At 38.3% G+C, this 18,088-nt stretch overlaps 1 protein-coding gene across 3 annotated transcripts in view; it reads left to right on the top strand.

Annotated features, from left to right (window-relative positions):
- The window catches only part of SLC35F4 (solute carrier family 35 member F4), a 222,348-nt gene that overhangs the window by 64,869 nt on the left and 139,391 nt on the right, over positions 1-18,088 (top strand). The window contains exon 1 of one of the 3 annotated variants that reach the window (XM_032482099.1): positions 8,712-8,870. The exons of the other annotated variants lie outside the window; for them this stretch is intronic. Coding sequence (XP_032337990.1) covers positions 8,819-8,870 — 52 coding nt within the window. The 5' untranslated portion in view covers positions 8,712-8,818. Of the gene's footprint in view, positions 1-8,711; positions 8,871-18,088 lie in introns of those variants that run through there. 3 annotated transcript variants of the gene reach the window in all.

Raw genomic sequence — 18,088 nt, 5'->3', positions numbered from 1 at the left:
TCAGTAGCTTCTGGATCCTAGGAGAAACTGAAACATTGTCTCTTGAGAAGGTGTGTGCTTTGGGCAAGAAAAACTAAAATGAACTAGTGGGACTACCTTAAACTGAAGAGCTTCTGCACAGCAAAGAAAACAATCAATAAATTGAAAAGGCAACCTAAAAATTGGGGAAAATATTCAAAAACCATGTCTAATAAGAGATTATTATATAAAATACATAAATAACTCATACAACTCAACAGCAGAAAAGTAAATTATCCAACTTATTGGATAAAGAATCTGAATAGACATTTTTCCAAAGACATTTAAATAGCCAACAGGTATATAAAAAGATGCTCAGCATCACTAATCATCAGGGAAATGCAAATCAAAACCACAATATCACCTCACACCTCTTAGAATGGCTATTATTGAAAAGACAAGAAATAACAAATTTTGGAGAAGTTGTGGAGAAACGGGAACACTTGTGTACTATTCGTGGAAATGTAGGTGTAGTCAGTATGGAAACAGTATGGTGGTTCCTCAAAAAATTACAAATAGAGCTACCATATGATCCAGCAATCCTACTCTAGGTATATATCAGAAGTAACTGAAATCAGTATCTCAGAAAGGTACCTCCATGCCCATGTTCATTGCAGTATTATTCATAATAGCCAAGATACAGAAACAACCTAAGTGTCTGTCAATGGATGAATGGATAAAAATGTGGTATATAAATACAATGGAATACTATTCAGCCATGAGAAGGAAGGAAATCTTGCCATTTGTGACAACACGGATGGACCTTGAGGGCATTATGTTAAGTGAGGTAAGTCCAACAAAGAAAGACAAATATTGTATGATCTTATTTAAATGTGGAATCTAAAAAAGTCAGACTCATAAAAACAGTAGAATGGTGCTTACCAGAGGCTGGTGGGTGGAGGAATTGGTGAGATGTTTAAGATGATGTTTACAGCTAGTAGATAAGTATAGTGAATATAGTCAACAATACAGAATTATAAACTTCCAAGTTGCTCAGAGACTAGATATTAATTGTTCTCATCACAAAAAGAAATGGTAACTGTGTAATATGATTGAGGCATTAGCTACCCACTTAGGTAGGAATCATACTGCACTATATAAATGTATCAAACCAACATGTACACTTTAAACGTATACAATGTTACATGTCAATTACATGTCAATTAAAAAAATTTAAACCCCATTTACAAAGAAAAAAAAAGTATGTGTACTTGACAGTCCCACAGCTTATATTAATGTCTGCAGTATCCCCAGGCTTAGTACAATGTGAAGACAGTATGTGGTAGTTTATGAAAACCAGTTAATCTAAATGAAGTTTCAGGAGTTTTTAGATTTTTCCTCAATTTTAGCTGTTTCCTAGTAAAAGTTTAATTTTGTTATTAAGCTACCCACTTAGGATTGTTAATTAGGATCCTTTTAAGTTGAGAGTAGAAGGTCCTGTTGTGATTTGTGTGCAGTTTTCAAAATGATGTTACTGTCAGTCATTTTTACCCATTTGTGACCATGTTGGAGGCACTTGGGTCCAGGTTCTGTGATTCCTATATAGACAGTTAGGTGTTTATCCTCTCATGTTCTCTAGGTGTTTTCTTCGTTCTCCACATGTTCTTTCCTTGCAGGATTTATCAGTCAGGTTTTCTTAATGATGCTATGTAATGACCTCAAAATCTCAGAGGCTTATGACAATGTACTTTTCCTTGCTCATGCGTCGATGGTGTTCCCCTGGACTCAGTTAGCATCAGGTTGTATTCAGGACTGCTCTGTGCATCTCTTTCAGGGTTCAGGCTGAATGAACAGTGGCTACCTGTAGTGTATTTCCTTGTGGCAATGGCAGAAGTGCAGGAAGGCAGTCCAAATGCACAAACACATTTCAAGTCTGCTTGTAGTACCTTTATTAATATCCCATTGACAAAAGTGAGTTGCATGGACAAGTCCAGGGTCAAGGGGTGGGGCAGTATATTCCACATATGATCAGAATGTGGCAAGAACATAAACTACTACTCCAGGAGAGTGACAAATTGAGACCAATAATTATATTGACTACACAGTGTTTAATATGTTATACTTGAGGCTTAGGTATTTTTTCCCCTCTATTGGTTTCCATTTTTATAAGGCAATTGGTCTTTTCTTGCATTTTTAAGTGCCTTTTTCGTCATAGACTCTTTCTTCCAGATAGCTTTACGTAAGTTTTTTGGGCATGGAATACTTTGCTGCTACTCCTCATAGAATGTTTGTGTTGGAAGGTGCCTTAGTGTTTCAGTTCTGTCATTTAGTAAATCAGAAAACTGAAGTCCAGAGAGGTTAGATGACTGATGTAAGAACACAAGGCTAGCCAGTGACAATGTATTTTAATGTGCAGGGTGAGGAGCAGGACATACTACAGTTCCTTTTTCCTTTTGACCCTTACGTCCTACCTCATCCCGTGCCAGTTCACAGTGCCCCTTCCCAGGAGGCGTCCAGCTGGCCTGCCTACACTGGAAATACTAAAGCCAGAATAATAGATGGTCTGGGGCAGGCAGAGCATGAGTGAGTCCTGCCCGCAAGTTGGCTGGCAGGCAGCATCTACCCCCACCCTCCCCTCTTTCCCCAGCAGACGTCACAGAGCACCCAACTGCTGGGCTCTGAGCGAGAGGCACAGATCTTCTGAATGCCAGGTTGACAATCTCAGTGAGGACGTGTTTTGAAATGGTCTCATGAATCCTTGCAATTTCTGCGAGATTGTAGCAAGGTATTTTGTGTGGAAATTTGGATGTGGTTTGGAAAGCCTTTCTGTGTGGGAAAGAGTCAGGAAATTAGGAAGTTGGAGATGATTTGTGTAGGTGTAAGTGTACATGAATGTGCTTCCATATTTTAACTGAGCAGCAAGAACACATCTACCTTGTCAGTGTGAATAAAATTGTTAATAGTTTCATTTGTGTCGCCTATCCTTTGAGATTCCCAGTGAAACTGAGTACTTCATCAACATCAGATAATGTTTTTTAACTGTGTGTGTGTGTGTGTGTGTGTGTGTGTGTGTGTGTGTGTGTGTGTGTGTAAGCCCCTCAGCTTGATGCTTAACTGCTTCATTGGCTTCCTTCCATCTGCTGTGGCCAGGAGCCAGCTGTGTCTACTTATTTCATTCTGCACATATGGTGCTTTAGAATGACACTATTTACATGAAAGAAAAAAAAAAACACCAGTTTTTGGAAGAACCAAAATTCAGTTGGTTGTTTTTCTGCTGCCTGAGAGGTTCCTTCCATTACCAATCTGTTCTTAATGCTTCTGTTTATGTTTTTGATATGTTACATTGATGTCAATTTGAAACAATTTGCATAGATAAGAGGATAATACTTATCATTTCTAACTTGGACTGAAAAAAAAAAAAGTTACATAAAAATTAAAATTCCCAGATCAGAATTAGTTTATTCTGCAGTTGAGGTGATCAAGAAAAGGCTTGAGAACCTGATTAAAATAACAAATGATGACTGTCAAGAATGAAAACCTGCAATACAAGGGTAGAGACTTTTACTCTGCAGAAATACAAAGCTAAGTATTTTTATTATTAATTTTATAATTACAAGTTCACTGCAGAAATATCTTTGTACTGTAATTTATGTGTCATTTTCAATACTGTCAGTGTTTAGAAATCGACTGCATGTTTTCTTGTGTTCCTTTTTCAAAGGGGTGAGATTTGGTCTTTTCCATCGAGTGGCTTCTAGCCCAGTTGATTTCTGAGTGACTTTCCTGCTGCTGTTTCTCACAGGATCTGTAGTGCTGTGTCATGGATGATTTGAGATTTGTTATTGTATTGGATCACCACGTGGCCAGATGGTTAAGTGACTAGAATGTGTAAAGTTGGCCAGAAACCTTGATAACTTCACTGTGGTCAGCTGGGTCATTGAAAGTAAACATAGTGGCAAGCAAGCTCTTGAATCTATTTTTTCCTTTCCTTCTTGGGGCCTCAGTGAATGCTTCATAAAAGAATGAAGTCTTTGAGCTTCTTTTATTTATTTATTTTTTGGAGGGGGAGGGGTAATTAGGTTTATTTATTTGGCTTTAGAGGAGGTACTGGGGTTGAACCCAGGACCTCATGCATGCCGCACATGCACTCTACCACTTGAACTATACCCCCGCGCCCCCCACCCCCCGCCGTGAACTTCTTTTAGACTATCTAAGAGAAACTTGAGGGCTGAGTACACACATGAAAACCATTGGACAAAATATGTAAGTTTGTTTGCCAAGATTTTTCTATTGATCCAAACCTGGCAGATAACTCTAAACTGTATCCATACATCCAAACTGACTAGGGAAGGATATGGTTACATTTAATGGAAATATTAACAACTAACATTTATTGAGCACTTAACAAAATGCCAAGATCTTGATAAGCATACATCATCTCATTTAAACCCTGGTAACAACCCTCTGAGGCAAGCAGCTCATTTTCTCTGTTAACACATGAGGGAAGTTTGATTTCCAGAAATAAAGCAACTTGCTCCAGGTTATACAGCTAGTGAGTAGTGGAACATGAATTCAAAACCCAGTTCTCTGAATTCCACCAATATCTTCAAGACTTCTGGTCTTTTCATTAACCTCTGATGCCAAAAAGTATGATAGTTGAATCCTTAAAAGGTCACTTTTTTCAGAAGTATGTTTCATCTGTGCATCTGAAGCACAAAATCTTGACAAGTTTTATTTATATATTATTTGAAGGGTACTGCAGTCGTAACATTTTCAGAACGTGCCCAAAGAGGCCTTTTTGTCCCAGGTGCAATGGCCAGAATGATGAATGAAATGGGAAGTCTTAATAAAGTCCAAGCACAAAGGGTGAGTTACAGTGGACCAAGTGGACCCACAGATCTGGTGACATGGTCCTGGCTGCTGTAAAGAAGAAAGCTGGAAAAGAATATTTGTGAAATGAGCATAGAAAAGGAAAAACAAATGTGATTTTTCTCAGATACACCTTTCTCACTATTAACTGCATTGTGTTCTGTTAATCAGAGCTCCCTGCACATGTTCTTGGGATGTGGGAAGTTTAGCAGTAGATGGGCCTGTAGAGAATTCTCTTCCCTGATTTTCATACAACTTCTATTTTTTTAAAGTAATTTCTATACCTTGGTTTTGTTGGGTGCTTTAAAAATAAAAACAGCAATTTTTAAACTATGGCCTCATTTCATCTTCGGGGAGAGCAGGCAGAGGAGTTTCACACTGAAGTGGCTGGGTCATCTAGCACCAAGGAGGGAAGAACGCGCCCTAGGCCAGGAGTCAGGGAGCTGCCAGCAATGTCGTCTAGGTTAAATCGTCACATCTGGCATCAACACAGAAATATTTCATGTTGTGTAATCATGCAGGCAACTGAGGCCTAATTTTTCAATCATCAGAACATTTAAACTACTTGCAATCATTTGGCTAAATATGATTGACTCCCACAAATTAATCATTTTGATTACATTTCTAATCAGTGTTTTTCTAGTTACTCCGCTGGTGCTAGGGGTGGTTAAACTGACCTTGATAACCGAAGGTAGTTTGATAAACATTTGTTACTTTGTTACTCTCTCACGCACAGGTGACCTCTCAAAGATTACTGGGGTTTATTGGTTTTACTTGAATTGCTTTGTCTTCAGAACTCTGTTCTTTTTAAGATTTTCGTCTTTCAATCCTTAGGGGAAGATGGGTTCTGGGAAATTTGTTTCCTGGTGGCATGAGCTGAACACATGGCTTCTGTGACTAGTGCTACTGATTTCTCAGGGCCCAGAGGTAGTACTGGCTTCTGAGAAATCCCATTAGAGACTCTGGGACAACACGACAGTGAGTATATGAAATCTGCTGTCACAAAGTAACTGGCGATTGCCACAGACACTTAAGGAATTGTTAGTCATTTTCACCTGTCAGGTCATGTTAGGGGGATTGTTTTTCTAGAGGTTCTTTTGCCATAATTTCTATTAAGAAAAGACAATTCTTTATACAAGCTATTTTTTTTTTTTTTAAGTTGAGTAACCAGCATCAGTGGTGGAAAAGCTATTGCTAAATATGCTAGGCTGGCTTTCCTAATAAAAAGTGTCCCTTAACTGTGGCAGAGAGGAAAGGCACAAGCCTTGGAAATGTTGCGGAAAAATGTGTTACAGCTTGGTGTTACAGCTCAGTTGTGACAGCAACCTGGATCTGGGCAAGAGACCAAGCAGCACTTGGAGAGTTGGAGAACTCAGGTTTATTACCCCAGCAGGCCCAGAGGAGTCAACACTTCAAGCTCTGGACCCCATCTGTAGGTTTACACAGGCCTTTTATAGGCTGCCACTTTTACACTTTGCAACATCATATGCAAATAAAGTACAACTGAAGTTGACCAACCAGGAACAAGCTTTGTAGAAATAGGCCAATCAGGAGTGAGCTCCATGCAAATGAAGTACTACAAATGGACCAATCAGAAGTTAGGGAAGTGGACCAATCAGAAATGAGAGTAATAACCAATCAGGAGTGAAGGAAATAACCAATCAGAAGTGAGCTCAGGGAACCAATAGAATTCTAGGTGTAAGTTAGCTGCTTTAGAGGCAAAAAGTGAGATAGAGCCTCTGGGCCAGGGAACCAGACGGTGCTGGGAGGAGAGCAGCAGCCCTGCCTAGGGGTCCTGCCGGTCTTTTTATGGGGCTTCCCACCTCAATAGAAGGCACACATGGATGTGAATGCTGGCTTCCTCTCTTACTAACTCTAAGGCTTTCTGGTTACTGGCTTCGTCCTGTACTCACTGGAAGACCTCAACAGGGTTGCTGCCTGTTGTATCATCTGTATCAACCCTCCCTGCAGGGTTGGTAGGTTATTTATGGTGTATGTGTGCAATGTATGTGCCTAGTCCACAGCGAGTGCTCAGTAAAACTAGTTGATATTTAACATACACGATTGTCTTCAAGGAGGACAGTTGTCTTCAGGGAAGCACAAATTGTCTGGTTTTCATCCCAGAAATTATTGCTTGAATTTGGCTTTGAATATTACATTTACTTACATGATCTGGAAGAAAAAAAATGAGAAAAATGTCCCCCATCCTGGTAATTCACTGTTGGTGGCATTTTGCTTCCTGATAGTGAAAAAGGTGGCTGAGAGCATGTGTAGTAGAGCGTGTTACATAAGTCTCAAGTGCGTTTCTTTAGTTTTGCAACACAGTTTTTCCTACTTCTATGTGTAATTATGGGGATAGCTAGCGATTGGAGAAGGGGTTATAAAGCCAAAGACAACACATGCTATGCGAAGTGAAATTAATTATAAGACCATACTGTGTAGCACAGGTGCACATAGGAAAACATAATTACATAATTTTAAAACTACTGGACGGTTGTATAAAGTGACAATCTGTAGTTTCAGGAAAACAGTAGGTAGCAGGATTTATGTATATGGAACTAACCTTTAGCCTTCTGTTCTATGTTGACGAGAAATATCCCCCTACCAGTTTCTCTACACATGTTACTGCAGTATTTGTGCAATTCCATTACGGTTTCATAGCACCTTTGGTCTGAAGTGACTTGCAGGCTGGGAAGCATGTTTTCAGCCCCATTCATGGGAAGCCAGAGGAGTCTGAGATTGCTCGTTAGAAATTGGTTTCTAGAGTTATCAAATGGAACTATGGTTTATGGACACAAATGGAAGTGAAGGGGGTGAGGTGAGGTTTCCAGTCAGGTAACTTTGCTATTAATAAGTGCAGAATGAGGGAAAAAAATCTGATGGAATCTGACTTGGAGAAACTAAAGTTGGGAGCAAAGTCATTAGAAGAATATGAGATAGAATTATACTCTCCAGAAGACTCCATTGATGCTATAAAAGCAGTTGGAGGCCCTGAAATGACACTGGAATTGTTTATGAAATGTGGAGTAATCTGTGAGGAATCCATGGGGGGAGAGCCTGATTTGAAATTTAAAGTTGGCCGGTGAAGTTTTGAGCATGTGAAAAACTAGTGCCTCTGTTTTTCACACTAAGAAATTTGAAGTGAAGAAATCCTATCCCCTAGAGTATGCAGGACGAAACAGTTTTTGGTTTCAGTCTTTCCCATGGCTTTATTTTAATTTTATTTTTAAAATTGAAGTATAGTCTGACTTCCCTTGGTTGTAAATGCACCATTGTAGACACAACAACCAGGTTTTACTATTCTGTACTGTGACCTACAGGATAATAAGTTGGCCTGAAAGTTCCAAGCGTTCACTGGATTGTGAAGCATCCCAGGACTCATATTCATTTGCTGGCCATGGAGAAAGGTACCTAAGAGATGTGATATGACAGTCCTTGTTAGTCACATATATGCAAATTCTCTTCCCATTAGCCCTACCCGGTGCCAGATTCCCCCACTTCAGTTTGGGGTGCTTGGAGAGCTTGCAAGGAAGAGAGAGACTTAACCCAAGAGGTTAAGCTTGTCTTGGCCTTTTTTCCCACCTCTCAGGATGCGTGATTTTATTCTTTGTTTTCCTGGGAACTTTGATCATGGGTTATGAGACGACCCTAATCTCAACGATAATAACTAAGTAGGAAATACAATATTCCTGGCTTCTTAATTGTAAAAGCCGAAAAAGCCATGCCCAGCATCCCCCACCCGCCCCCACACCCAGGGATGTCCCAGAACATCCCCTAAGTGCTGTAAGTTGGCCAATGACCACATGGCCCAATACCCAGACAGATGTCCTGTCACTGAGCCCTTGCACTGCCACCACTTGTCAGATGGGAAGAGCCTTGTGACCCTGTGCCCTTCCCTTTGAATTGCTCTCTGAAGTGCACTTGGGTGCCACTGCTGAGAGACATTCAATAGGCTGTCTGCTGACTAGTGCAGGCTTCCATTTCACTGTTCCAAATGGATCACCTGGGACCCCACCCGCTCTGTCGTCTGCAGAACTTATCTCTGGGTTAGTGCTTTTATAGTTTTATTTTTTTTCCCTGTGGGGTTGTTGTTGTTGTTGTTGTTGTTGTTGTTGTTATTGTTGTTATTGTTGTTATTGTTGTTATGGTACTTTCTCTTAATTCAGAACTGGGGCCCTTGACAAAGGAGGCAGATGGTGTTTTTAAATGATTAATGCAAAGCATCAGTAAAATATTGAAAATATAGCTGCTCTTTTTTCAAAAAAAGGCTCACCCTTAGGCTATGGGAAATTATGGTCAAAATCCATTTAAAACTTATATTACATCAGGTCTTGTAAAGAAACAGGCAGAAAATTCATTTTCACTGCTTTCAAAACCCTACTTAAAGTGCTGTTACAGAATCTCTAAGCACCCAGGCAGCACCGGATCAGGTACCCTTAGTCCACGTTTCTGTAATTTTCACAGGGGTCTTGTAGTGGGTGATGACGTGGCCCTTCCAGCACCGGCTTAGTTATTCTGGTTGAGTGCCTGCCTGCCTGCCCTTGTGGTTCTGTGCAGCCTTTGTTCAGAGGTGATGTTTCTTACTAGAATCCACGAATTCACCTTCCAAAATGAAAAGGGCGGGTTTCCATTCGCTAAATGTTAAAAGAAATAGGTAACATGTTGGATGTGTGACACCGAAATTATGGAATTATTTTATGAAGTTTGGCCTGATTGCATCTGCTTGTTATTTCTATGGAAGGATGTTGAACATTCTGGCGTGTACTCTTGAGAGCATAAATTCACCTGGTTTGCATAGAGGCCCTTTGAAGGAAAACATGCACATTAGGTCCTATGACTGAGCTCAAAGAAACCATGAAATAAAGGATGGGTGCCTGGCCCTGTGGGTGAGTTGGGCCCATGACTGTTCTTGCTAATGGAAGCCCAGCTGGGCTGCTAGAGTCTATTATAAAGTACGGAGGCAGGGCAGCAGAATGGCTTGGGAGGAAACATTGTGGGTTTTTCCTACCAGGGTTGCTCTGAAGTATTAAGGCTGATGTCAGTATTCTTGGGATGGTTTAACTGCCCTCCTCTCTGAAGTCAGGGGTGATATTTTCTACAAACTTAGGATTCTTTGGAGTAACTGGAAAATGAGAACCAAGTCTCTTTCTTCTAGAAGTATCCGCATGGTTGAGATACTTAGGTTTCTTTTTCCCTCTGTATAATTTATGGTGATTGCAGAACCAAACAAATGGAGAAAAATTGTGATAAGCCATCGATGCATGAGATGCTTTGAGAATTTTAGGAGGGTTTCATGGGGGATTGACTACTGCATGAGCATTGCTGACCAAAAATAAAAAGTTAACTTTGTGAATCCCCTTCCCCAGTTCATCACTGTTTACTGTTCTATGGGCCTTGCTGTTTTAAAGTTTTAGAGAACATCACTGCATTGTTGGGGAGATGTTTCTTCCTTTTCTTGCCTCTTTAACAAAAAAATAGGACTCTCGCTACATTCTCTTAGAAACAAGTTTCCTCTGGAGTTGGACTAAGACTCTAAATTGGGAAGGCAAATTTGTTTAAAAAATATGTCTATCCCTAAATCTTACTGGATAAATGGGAAAGCAGCATTTTAGTGTAGGTAAAGCCAACAGAATATCCTAAAGTATTCACTGTTTCACCCTTTTTTTGGTATTGTCTTTGTCTGGTTTTGATAGCAAGATAAAACTGACTTCGCAAAGTGAGTTGGGAGGTGTTTGTTCATCTTCTGTTTTCTGGAAGAGATTGTGTAAAATCAGTGTTAAATTTTTCTCTAAGTGCTTGGTAGAATTCTCCAGTGAAACCGTCGAGGCCTAAAGAGCTCTTTCTCTAGAGCTTTTAAATTATGAATCCAATTTCTTTAGTGGTAATAGGACTATTTGTATTATCTGTTTTATCCTGGTTATTAGTTTGTAATTTTCAAGGAATTGATCTATTTCTTCTAAGTTGTTGAACTTACACGCATAAAGCTTCTGTTATGTCGCCCTTTTATCCTTGTAGTGGCTGTAGGATCAGCACTGAGAGTCTGCTTCATACTGATACTGGTGACTTGGGTCCTTTCTCTATATTTTTGTCTGTCTTGCTAGAGGCTTATACATTTTATTGATTTATTTTTAAAGAACCAACTTTTTGTTTCATTGATTTTTCTGTTTACCTATTTTCAATTTCATTTACTTCTGCTATTATCTTTGTTATTTCCGTCTTGTATACTTTGGGTTTATTTTGCTCTCCTTTTCTAGTTTCTTGATCCATTCAAGACCTTTCTGTATTTCTAATGTAAGCTTTTTAGTACAGTAAATTACTCTCTCAGCACTGCTTTGCTGCATTCTCCATGTTTTGCTATGTTGTTTTATCATTTCTGTTCTAAGTATTTTTAAAATTTCCTTTGAGACTTTGTTTTTGCCCCACGGATTATGTAAAAGTGTGTTGTTTCATTTCCACACGTTTAAGGATTGGCCTTTTCTTTCTGTTAGTGGTTTTCAGTTCAGTTCTATTTATGATCAGAGAATACACATTGTGGTCAGATTTCAGTTCTTTTAAATTTGTTAGGTTTGCCTTATGGCCATGGTCATGGACTATTTTAGTGAATGTTCTGTGGATGATTTAAAAAAAATGTATTCTGCTGTTACTGACTGTAGTACTTTATCTGTGGCCATTAAATCATGTCAGTTGATTGTGTTTTTCAGATCTTCTACATCTTTGCTGATTTTGTGTCTCATAGTTCAGTCAGTTGGTTAGAGGACAGTGTTAGGTCCCCAGCTGTAACTGTGGATTTGTCTGTTTCTCCTTTCAGCTCTGTCAGCTTTTGTGTCATGTTTTTTAAGGCTGTGTTGTTGGATGAATACATGTGTAAGATCAATATGTCTTCCTGGTGGACGGATCCTTCAGTCATTACGTAGTGCCCTTGTCTCTAGTAATTTGTTTTTCTCTGAAGTCTGCCTTATTGGACATTAATATAGTCAGTCCTGCTCTTCAAAGTTAAAGTTTGCATGGTATACCTTTTCCTAACCTTTTACTTTTGACCTATATGTTGTTGAATTTAAGGTAAATTTCTTACAAACAGCATATAGACGAGTTGTGTTTTATTATCCACTCTGCCAATTTTTTTTGATTGGTGTATTTAGGCTATTTATATTTGAAGTAATTATTAGTATGTTAGAACTTAAGTTGGGAAGGCAATTTTCATTTTTATTTTCTATCTAATATTCTCTTATTCTGCCTAAACTTTTTGCTGTACTAGAGCCTCTGTGAAGGGAAGAAGCTATTATCATAGGACCTTGGCCTCTCGAACCTGTGACTTCAAAGTAAATTTGAATTTCCTTTTAAGTACCCAATCATCTGATTATCACGCACTGTGCTCACATGTGTCCCCCAGTTATTTCTAAGCTCTGTTGTGTGCTGTCTCATGCTCAGGAATGAGTTTCCATGCTTTTGGGCTCTTGCCTAACCTGTCTTGGCTGCTGGTGACTCTTACCATATCTCCACTGTGCTGCACACAACTATCTTTGGTTATGTCATTCTGAGCTAAGAGAAGGGAGTCCTGCTCTTCCTTTTGTCTTAAATGTGGGACATGTTCTTCCCACCAGTTTCCTCCAGCGAAACAGTGACCAAGCCAAAACTTTCTGTGAACACCTGGTTAAGTTTTCAGAACTATGGGAGGGAAGGATAGCCATAGGGTAGCCAAAAATTACTACACAAAGTTGCAATTTCCTCAGAATACTGTTCATGACTGCCCTGAGTGCATGTGCACATTGTGTCCTGAATTAAGGGCATCTAGCCCAGGAGATACACAGAGGTTGAAATCTAGTCCACTCTCAGATCATCTTGTTTTGTATTTTGGCTGGGGCTGCAACTACTTGGAAGGGTCCCCTTTTTAAAAATCATACAAAAGCAGTGCGTGGGTTTAAAGTGACCCTGGTGGGCCCTTGCTAATACCCCTCCCTACCCAACAACTGGCCTCATTCAGTGCCTCAGAAAGCGCCTACCGCCCATTGTCCAGAGAGCCCTGGGCAACCAGATCTTTGTTAGGTTTAAGTCTGTTGCTGCCTGTAAGTTCTCAGACTTTTAAAGACCATACTCTTTTTTCTATCAAACACATCAAACACATTGACAAAAAAATATATCCCATGTTAATTTAATATTAACTGAATGAAAGGATTTTTGTAAGTTTCCTTTGGAAATTATTTGCAACTCATTTTATTTATGATTGGCAATGATTTCTTGGCAATTGTACACGTTCGAGAATTCTTGCAAAATGAGATAATCTGACCAATTAATTATTTCCAAATGTAATGACATTTTAATGAATGGTAATTTTAACAATTAGTGCTGTTGACACAATGTTACATTTTGTAAGCATTTAATTAAACATCTATTAATATTGATTTAGCAGTTTTCTTATTTTAGAGCCAATAATTTCCCCCAAACTTTCAAACATTTTTATACATACATTTTAAAATGCTTGTGTCTGCAGTTCCCAGTGCAGAATGGGCTTTGTGGGCAACTGCCTCACAGTCCAGATCTGACTGCTAAGATCCTGTAGAGAGGTTATCTTTACCTCATCTGTACGGCCTGCTTTGCTTTTGTTTTTGTTTTTGATTGAACTATAGTTAATTTACAATATCCTATTAGTTTCTGATATACAGCATAGTGATTCAGTCGTATATATATAATCTTTTCATTTTTTTTCATTATAGATTATTATACGATATTGACTATAGTTCCCTGGGCTATACCCTAGGACCTTGTTGTCAATCTGTTTTATAAATAGTAGTTTGTATCTGCTAATCCCCAAATCCTAATTTATACCACCTCCAATTTCCGCTTTGGTAATCGTAAGTTTATTTTCTGTGTCTGTGAGTCTGTTACTGTTTTGTAAATAAATTCATTTGTATCATTTTTTAGATTCCACATATAAATGATATCATATAATATTTGTCTTTCTCTGTCTGACTTACTTCACTTAGTGTGATAATCCGTAGGTCCATCCGTGTTGCTGCAAATGACATTATTTTATTCTTTTTTATGCTTGAATAGTATTCCATTGTATGTATACACCACAACTTCTTTATCCAGTCATCTGACGATGCACATTTAGGTTGCTTCCATGTCCTGGCTGTTGTAAATAGTGCTGCTCTGAACATTGGGGTGCGTGATTCTAGTTCCAGTTTATCAACTCTTTGAGGTCAGGGACATAGCCTGTCACCAATGCCTAGAATAGTGCCTGGCACATAGTTGGCACACAGTACATATTTGTACATATTTAAATAGTTTTATAATAGTCATTTAAAATATTCCTGAGGATTTCTGGTAATTTTTTTTTCCTTTTAAAAATGGCTTCAAGTTTGAGAATCACTGCTTTAAAGATAATATTACCTACAAAGCTATCACTCTGCTCACCTATGAGACAGAACTTTGCATTGTTATAAGGAACCTCGGCTCCTTGGAGTGGCAGGCTCAAAACCACCCAGTTTTTAGAAAGGGGTCTTTGCAATACTTTGGCCTAACTGAAAGTCCATTGGCTTTCCTAGCTCTAAACCAAAAGTTAATTTACCACAAAGGATAATCAAATGTCTACAGTTTCCTAAAGTGGCATCAAACTATTTGCAACCTTTAAATGGTACATTTTTCAGTTTTCACTTGTGTCGGGCTTTAAAAAACCCTAGAACTCAATAATAGTCAGGGTCACTTTGACAAAAAGGCAATTTAGAATTCTTGAAAAGAGGGGAAAGTTTAAGTTAAGAAATGCTTCAAAGACTTCTCATTAATTTCAAATATTTATGCTGAAAATTACTGTTCTGTACATGAGCTATGAACTTGTAGCTTCTTTAGATCGTGTCCAAGAGGACGATTTGAAACAGCTAGAATTTTAGTTTACTTTTGCTTATGCACAATGATTTAGGTAGATCAACTTGCAGATGAGACAAAGTAAGAGAGTCTTGTTCTTAGAACCACGTGGTAGGGAGACCAGAAGGATATGTGTTTTAGTCATTCATTGCCCCATGACAAACCATCCTAAAGTCTAGTGACTTAAAATAACAATTTATTATTACTCTTATGACTTTGTGGGTTGACTGGGTTTGGCTGGGAGATACTTGCTTGTGATCTCTCATGCAATTTTGCTCAAATAGGAGTGGGGTAGGGCTGGAGTCATTTGAAGGCTCAGATAGGTAAACAACAAAATGACTCAGTTACGTGATTGACAATTGGCTGGGAACTCTCTTAAAGCAGTTGACTAGAGTTATTGACATGTAGCCTCTCCATGCGGCTTGTGCTTCTGGGTGCATAGTGGTTGGGTTCGCAATAGGAGCATCCCAATAGTAAGTGTTCAAAGACTTCTTATGCCCTAACCCCAAAATCACAGAATGTCACTTCCTCCATGTTCTGTTGGCGAGGTAAGTCACTAAGACCGGCCTAGGTTCCATGGAAAGGTAATTAGATACCACCTCGTGATAAGAGTGTGCCAAGGTTACATCCAAAGCAGTAAATGAGATGAGAAATAGCATTGTGTCTGTTGAGATAACTTCCTTTGGAAAATACAAGTTACAGTAGCATGGAATGGTAGAGAAGATGTGTATTCAGAAAGTGGTATCATTAACCATTAAAGGATTATAAATCTGTACTTCGCAAACCTGAAGTGGGAACATTAATAATATATACTTGGAATAATATAAACTATACTTAGAATAATATATATGATATGTTATAGTTCATACTCTTAATATTTGTATAGCACTTTCTGTGCTTCTGGCACTAATTTAAGATTTTTGTAGGTATCAGGTCATTTAATCCTCATAACAACCCAATAGATATTATCATAAATTTATAGAAAATGAACCTGATGCAGAGAAAAGTTGAGTCGCTTGCCCAGAGTTACAAAGCCAGTAAAGAACAGCTATTCTGGCTCTAGAGTTTGCACTCTCAATCACGATGCAATCCTGCCTCTAAATATTTGATACTCTTTTTATCTTAAATTTGTTTAAATTGAAGTATAGTCAGTTACAATGTGTCAATTTCTGGTGTACAGCACAATGTCCCAGTCATTCATATATATATATATATATATTCGTTTTCATATTCTTTTTCATTAAAGGTTATTATATGATATTGAATATAGTTCCTTATGCTATAAGAAGAAATTTGTCTTTATCTATTTTTATATATAGTGGCTAACATTTGCAAATCTCAAACTCCCAAATTTATCACTTCCCACCACTTTCCCCCAGTAACTATAAGATTGTTTACTATGTCTGTGAGTCTGTTTCTGTCTTGTAGATGAGTTCTAAGTTAAAAACTTATTCTCTAATGTGCCTTATTAGTTGTATTAAGGAGAATAGATATCTTTCTTTACACACTTTTTTGTCCACAAATGAGCTAGAGAAAGTAGGAGTGGCAAGGTATCTCCTGAAGTTGGGTATTTTGATATTAGCAGAAAGTGTTATCAAAGTATAAATTCCAAAAAAGTTAAAAGCATGACTTACACAAATATAAAATGAACATATTTCGAAAACTTCTGTAACACATTTATGATAGAACTAGCAAGATGGGAAAGTTGATGCAAAGAGGACTGGAGAAGCACTGAAGTGTTTACATTAAATGAAAGGAAGGATGTTTGAATAAGACTAATAATTTAGATTCCAAAAGTGGCTAATATTCTACAAGACAGTAGAACTACAACTTTGGGGTTCTCTTTTTTCCTTTTTTTATTGAGTTATAGTCAGTTTATAATGTTGTGTCAATTTCTGGTGTATGGCACAATTTTTCAGTCATACATGAATATGCATATATTCATTTTCATGTTTTTCACTGTGAACTACTACAAGGTCTTGTATATATTTCCCTGTGCTATACAGTATAAACTTGTTTATCTATTCTATGTATACCTCTCAATATCTACATATCTCAAATTCCAAGTCTATCGCTTCCTACCCCTCTCCCCTCTGGCAACCACAAGTTTGTATTCTATTTCTCTGAGTCTGTTTTTGTTTTATATTTAAGTTCACTTGTCTTCTTCTTTTCCTTCTCCTCCTCCTCCTTCTTCCCCTTAACCTCCCCCTTCCCCTCCTCCTCTTCCTCCTTCTTTTTTTGTTTTCAGATTCCTCATATGAGTGGTATCATATGGTATTTTTCATTTTCTGCCTTACTTCACTTAGACATTCTCCAGGGACATCCATGTTGCTACAAATGGCATTATGTTGTCATTTTTTATGGCTGAATACTAGTCTGTTGTATAAATATACCACATCTTCTTTATCTAGTCATCTGTCAATGGATGTTTAGGTTGTTTCCATGTCTTGGCTATTGTAAACAGTGCTGCTGTGAACATTGGGGTTCAGGTGTCTTTTTGAATTAGGGTTCATTCTGGATATATGCCCAGGAGTGGGATTACTGGGTCATATGGTAAGTCTGTTTTTAGTCTTTTGAGGCATCTCCGTACTGTTTTCCACAATTGCTGCACCAAACTGCATTCCCACCAGCAGTGTAGAAGGGTTCCCTTTTCTCCACAGCCTCTCCAGCATTTGTCATTTGTGGACTTTTGAATGATGGCCATTCTGACTGGTGTGAGGTGGTACCTCATTGTAGTTTTGATTTGTATTTCTCTGATAACTAGTGATATTGAGCATTTTTTCATGTGCCTATTGGTCATTCATATGTCTTCATTTGAGAATTGCTTGTTTAGGTCTTAGATATAAAATATTTGTATCATTGGAATAATTCATTTTATTGCTATGAGTACAAGTTACATCACTATTTTCTGCAATTAATTTCTCCCTTTACAGAACTGTGAATTATCCTAATCAATAGCAAGTAGCAAAGTGAAGGAAAGGGAACCCTCCTACACTGTTGGTGGGAATGCAATTTGGTGTAGCCACTATGGAAAACAGTATGGAGGTACCTCAAAAGACTAAAAATAGACTTACCATATGATCCAGCAATCCCATTCCTAGGCATATATCCAGAGGGAACCTTATTTCAAAAAGACACATGCACCCCAATCTTCATAGCAGCACTGTTTACAATAGCCAAGACATGGAAACAACCTAAATGTCTGTCGACAGATGACTGGATAAAGAAGATGTGGTATATTTATACAATGGAATACTACTTAGCCATGAAAAAGAATAAAATAATGTCATTTGCAGAAACATGGATGGCCCTAGAGAATCTCATTCTAAGTGAAGTAAGCCAGAAAGAGAAATAAAAATACCACATGATATCACTCATATATAAAAATCTAAAAAAAAAAAGA

This window comes from Camelus ferus, chromosome 6, assembly GCF_009834535.1.
Source record: "Camelus ferus isolate YT-003-E chromosome 6, BCGSAC_Cfer_1.0, whole genome shotgun sequence".
NCBI classification, from domain to species: Eukaryota; Metazoa; Chordata; class Mammalia; order Artiodactyla; family Camelidae; genus Camelus; species Camelus ferus.
Note: the sequence above shows the minus strand (reverse complement) of the source record. Positions and strands in the feature narration are given on the sequence as shown.